Raw genomic sequence first — 6,082 nt, 5'->3', positions numbered from 1 at the left:
ACAGCCAGGAACTCCAAGGAGCCTTGTCTTTAAACAGTAAATCTCCAAATATTTCAAAATAAAAACCTATTTGGGGAGAAAGGAAAAAGACAAGAGGCCATGTTTAGTGAAAAAACAGGGAGCTTCACTAAGCATTCTTTTTCAATTATTGTGTTATCAGTGACAATCTGGTAGAAAGACGAAGACAAGCCTTTAATAATCCTAACGCACTCATTAGGTGTAGGCAAAAAGATTTAAAATTTCCACCATGATTCACTTCAACTCCAGGCAAGAGTATAAGAAAAAACTAGAGAAAAGGCTCAAAAACAAAGCTAAAATGTGGAAAGGATCTTATCAAAAGCAGCCCGAGAGACTCCCTAAGACCTCTCATTGTTTGGCTAATAAATCTGTACTACCATGCTGGGCTATCATGGTTGTGTAGACCGCTTGGAGACACTTTAGAGGATCGATGAACTCTTTATGGGCAAGGTGTTTTTAAAATCTGGTCTTAAAGGATATTTGAGAAATACAAAATAATTAAGCATGACAAGTGAAAATGCTGGGTAGGGATACATGGGGAGGTGCCTGTAATAGAAGGCAAAATTGGGAAGGTAGTGCAGCTACATCTGTGGAGGGTACTGGATGCCAGAAGTGGAGATTCATTCAAAGGGGAAAAAGTTGGGGGGCAGAGGGTATTAAAATTAGCCAAACTTCGTTTCAGCAGAATGAAAGGGATTAGAAGAACAGTTAGAGTCAGGGAGATAATCTGGGAAGCAAGCAGAATCAGAGGCTTAGGTCCTGACATGAAGTATGATGAAGGAGGAAGGATGAAGAGACCCAAAAGAGTTGACCACCTATGCCAATTAGGGGTTTCTATGATTAGGGTAAATATGGTACTTTTAAGGAAGCAACAAGAATAGCTGGCAGACTTGCCAAGAGGTACCAGAAAAACACCCTGGAGACAGAGTTCTGAGAAGATGATATGGAATTGGGGATGATTTTAGGGGAGTGCCTGAGATTGACCAGAGAGAACTGGTCAAGTGCAGACAAGAACTTTAAGTAGAAGAGTAGTGTTCACCCAAGAGCTGGATGAGGTAGGATAGAAGAGAAGCAACAGCCAAGTTTAGAGTGTTATGAAGGTTTAAAATGAAGAGTTCTTGATTTTGGAAATCAGGAGAATATGGATACCCTTGAACAGTGAATTTTAAGTGAAACAGATTTTCCTACAGTGAAATACAGCCCACACATGCATCACAAATCTTCTTGCTATGATTATAAATGCCAATCCACTGACTGGAATAGGAAAAGGAAAAAAAGGCCTAAGACCCTATACTTGTAAACCCTTTCCTCCCCAAACAATGCAATTTCTTATACACTGACAATGCGTAAAAGAAGGCAAGACAAGAGAGGCAGGTAGTGGAAGCTGTTGATTCTTTGGTGGTCCAGGGAAGGTTGGGAAGCAAACAGATAATCCTTAGATAGAGGCTCATGAAAAGTCAGAAAAAAAAGTTTTTGAGGTAAGCAGCTAAATGGATCAAGATCACAGTGCCTTAGGAAGACATCACTGGTGGTTATATGGATTAAGAACATTCTTAAAAATGGGCTTTTCAGTCCAATTACAACCATTTGTCCTTTTCAATAAGATATCTGTCACAAGGGAGAAATAGCAACAAAGGCTCATTTTCAAGTTTCTTTTTGCTATCTAACTCCCTACATGAGACCATATCCCAAAATAAGGCTAAAGAAATTGTAATTATATTTTATTACACAATTAACCACAGCCCAAGAAAGCAAAGTATAGTCTGGACATCCAACTCATTTGCTAGAGCTGCCAGGCTCCCAAAAGTTTGGCTGTAGGGTGTTTTCATTTTGTGTGTGTTGGAAAGGTTTCATAATACTAAAAGGTAAGAGAAAGCTTACATTTTATTTAGAATGCCAATCTGGTTTATAGTTCAATCCCCTGCCCACTAGGGCTTCCTGGAGATTGTGGGCCAATTCAAAGAAAACCAAAATATGTAAGAGTGACATTCTAGTAAATAATAGTGAAAAGGCAGTCACACTAAGTAATAACATGCCTGAATTAACTGATTACTAAAAAAGCAAGAGCAATGATCTTTTTTCTCTCAAAAAAAAAAAAAAAAGAACCAAATTTAAGGATTGGCTTATTTTCAACACTTTGTTGTATCTACTGATGTGATTGACTTCTGTATCTGATAACCTATACTTGATTCACTTTCAAACTTTTCACAAAGATACATTATTTTCCATTTGTAGTTAATACTACAGTGACAATAAATTTGAGAACTTAAGAGCACAAGTTTCTTCATGAATTTATTATATAAAATGTCCCCAGAGCAATTTAATTTCTCCTTTTATAGTCATAATACTAAGAAGCACAGTGGATGAGAGGCCCTTTAAGATGACTGTAGTCACATGAGGGTCCCTTGCATTAAGGTAGTGTATATACCATAACAGTGTTCTGAAGGCTGGCCCAGAAAAACCCCATGTTACCTTATCACAAGATGGAAAGCATTGTCTTCTTTTTCCATTAAATAATGGAGAAAATGCCACTGTTTTATTTAGCATTGCAGTACATAACAATTCTGTCTCAATTACTAAAAATTAAAATAATCCTGAAAGACATCCTTTTTCCCCTCCAATGATTTGTAAGCTACATTTTTCACGCCAATTTCAAACAAATTATCAGGATGATCTGCAGTAATCAATTAAAACAGTCAAGGCACAAGCTAGCACATTAGCTGTAGCCCTGTAGTAAAATGATTTATCAATATGTCTCTCCTTAGTTAAAAATACATAATCCTTTTATTTTATAATGCAATAAAAGAAATTAACATCACAGACACAGAAGACTAGGAATGGGGAAACTACTACCTTAAGTATCCAGAAATTTAAACCTATTTATACTTTTCTGTAGTACATGAAAGTAATCTTTAACACTTTTTGAAACAAAATTTATTCTTTGGGGATATACAATGTAATTCTTAGGAGTAATAATTCCATTCATTTCCAGGACTACTTACGGTATGACTAAGAAACACAAGGCACAGTAGCCATCCTGTCTATTATGTTGCAACACTGATCATGTGCCTTGATAAAGAGCTGATTAAACAATATGATGGCAAAATGAAGGGGAGACTTTGGATTGTCTATTTAAAATCTAGGTAATAATAGAAAGTTTATTTTAAGTGCACTTTCACATGCTTTTTGTTTATAATAAACAATGAACTTCCTAAGTTTGTTACAATAGGCTTAACTACCATATCATTTGGCCAAATGCACTTTCCCCAGTAAACTTAAAACAACAACAAGAAGAACAACAACAAAAAAAATCCCTGTCCTTTCATGTACTAAGAAAGAGGATTGGCTACTGAAACAGTTCATTGCAAGACACATGAAGACGACATACTGTGGCATGAGTTGTTTTTAATTTGTTGTGCTGTTACTAAAGTAAAGTTCTGAGGGTTGCGGTTTAAACATTCCAAGTTCTCCCTTCCATCTTTATTGATTCTCAAGATTTTGCACAGAAAACTCTTTGGGGGCTAGAACAGCAGTACTTGCATCACACTGTTTCCAAGACTTCAAGTTTCAAAAGCAAATCATTAAAAAAAAAAAAAAAAATACAGTTCCTGATTTGAGTTAGATACAGGGACAAAAGATAGCACAAACTTGAAGGTTACATGGTCTACAAATGGTGGCAATGTTTTCTTGGGAGAGTAGTTTTGTTGGTATATATATTTTAAATACTCAAAAAGGCTCAACCTCAAGCAGTAATAAACACAAGCAAAAGTGATTTAACCCTTAAAATAAATATTCAGAAAAACCTCTCTGTACATACAAGTGAAAGAATATGTAACACTTTCACGCAAAAAATAATTATAATAATAATAAAGGATTTGTTCATATATGTAGCTGAAATCTGCTGTTCCAGCCCACACGTCTCCAATAAAGAAGGGAGGCACAGACATGGATGACTACTGTGGTTCACTATCTTACAGCCTTTTCGTACTGTGATACTATCACCACCAAAATTTATCCCTCTTGTTATATTTATTTTTTTTTTTACTTTTTCTTTTTTTCTTCCTTCCTTTTTTGTTTATTTGTTTTGTTTTGTATTGATTTGATTTTGTTTTACAGCATGCCAAATCCTTTGGCATATGTGATGGCCTTCAACAATCTCTCTTTAAGTTTTTCTTTGCTTGAATATTCCGGAAGTAAAAGGACATTAAAGCAAGTATGAGATGTAGGTAACCTAAATAGAGAGAAAGGGGAAAAACAGGAAAATAGTAAGTCATGGCAAATATGCTCAGTATTAAATACTCCTATTTTTAGATGGTATATATAGTTAGGATGGTTTGCAATGAAGAACTATACTTTAAGGCAAATCATAAACATTTTGCTGTGCATCGACCAAGAACAGTGATGATAACATACTGTATCCATTGAATTGAGTTAGCACTCCATACCAGCTACTGTTTTACATATTTAACCCTTATAGTTGATTTAACTGAATCTTCTTACAACAAACGTACAGAATGGATATTACTAAACCCACTTTAGAGTTGAAGTCACTGACAAGTGTTAGACTTACTCTAAGGTGGAGAAAATATTCAAACCTAGTTTTAAAAATTACAAAGACTGTGTTCTTTAACGGTTATTAACCTGTTTGCATTATGATGATGAAAAATTCATTTAGTAACAAATATAAATTAACCATGTTAGCACCATGATGTACCAAAAACACCAAACCATAACATAAATGTGTCTATACACTTAAACTATTAAACATGGTGTTACTGATATATGGTCCTACCCCTCTAAAACCTTAAGGTACACAATAGGAAGAGAGTATAATTAAATAACTGAGGATTCTACCATAATCTAATGCTAAACAATCTCTTAAACCTCAATTTAACCATTCTACACAGATTATTATATAATGTGGCTTTCAATTAATAACTGTGAACCAAAGAAAGGAATCAAACCAATTTGAACATAGGCCCCATAATAATTTTTTAATAGGCCAGTTATTTTTAAAGTTCCTCAAATAATAACAAAATAGTCTCTCAACCTCATATGATTTGGAGATTTCTATATAAAACCAGAGAAGCGCTAAGAAGCTACAAGGACAGCTCCATGTGCATGATGTGGGATGCAGTTTTCAGTAGGTATGCAGTCACAATAATTACCTTTCTGTGTCTGGGCCATTTTTGGCTATAATCATCTTCAATTTTCCTAGTCCTCCCACAGGTGCTCTATCCGTGCCTGTTGTAAACTGCAAGAAGAGTCTTTTCTGCTCATCTGTAAATGAATGAACAATTTCCCAGAACTCCCTAGGGAGAAAAAGAGATAATATTGATTTTAATTTGGCATTTTTTGTAACTAGCACTAACATAACTAGCACTAACATAAGTTTATTGTGTGTTTTAAAACAATATTAGGGGACAACTTTAAAGGTAACACTGAGAATCAAAGATTCATACCTAGGCAAATTAATCTTAAGAAAGAGTGCTGAATCCATAAAACTTACTTCCAACACTACTTCATTTAGTAAGAATAAAAAACTGGTAAAACCTAGTAAGAAACGATCATGTAAACTACGTTACAATCATAATCTGCAGTTAGTAACAAAAAGCAAATCCTATGAATTGAAAAATAATGACAAGAATATTGTTAAAAATTAAGTCCCAACGAGGCCTTTCTTTACCCTTCCTCCCTACTCATCTCTTGCTCAATTTTATAGGTGAAAGGTGATATACATTAAGAACAAAAGAGAAAAACACAAAATTAAAAAGTAAAAAACTGATATTTAATAGCAGTAATACAAATGTATATAATTTTATAGGAACTAAAACACTTTTATCAAATAAAATGTACTGTGTGTAAGAGAATTATTTCGATAATAATATCACATGCAGTTTTTTTAAGAGAATGATTCAATCCTTGGCTTCCTAAAACATATGTAGTAAGTGTTATGATAGCTATGTTATTCTGAGTTCTAAGCAAAACACAAGCTCATAAAGAGTTTGTTATGTTTGTTTGAATAATTAGCTATCTATAAACTAAGTCACAACTAAAACTTTAA

The 6,082-nt window shown here is 34.3% G+C and overlaps 1 protein-coding gene across 5 annotated transcripts in view; it reads right to left on the bottom strand.

The window, feature by feature from the left end:
* Window positions 1–2,779: 2,779 nt before the first annotated feature.
* Window positions 2,780–6,082, bottom strand: part of Ube3a (ubiquitin protein ligase E3A) — a 97,255-nt gene continuing 93,952 nt past the window's right edge. For all 5 annotated transcript variants that reach the window (XM_020182937.2, XM_074061716.1, XM_020182941.2 and 2 more), the window contains 2 exons: window positions 5,187–5,330; window positions 2,780–4,249 (listed from right to left, as the gene is read on the bottom strand). In XM_020182937.2, the coding sequence (XP_020038526.1) occupies window positions 4,129–4,249; window positions 5,187–5,330 (265 nt within the window). In that variant the 3' untranslated portion in view covers window positions 2,780–4,128. The remainder of the gene's footprint in view (window positions 4,250–5,186; window positions 5,331–6,082) is intronic.

Source organism: Castor canadensis, chromosome 19, assembly GCF_047511655.1.
Source record: "Castor canadensis chromosome 19, mCasCan1.hap1v2, whole genome shotgun sequence".
Classification (NCBI taxonomy): domain Eukaryota; kingdom Metazoa; phylum Chordata; class Mammalia; order Rodentia; family Castoridae; genus Castor; species Castor canadensis.
This window is presented reverse-complemented; position numbering and strand designations above follow the sequence as displayed.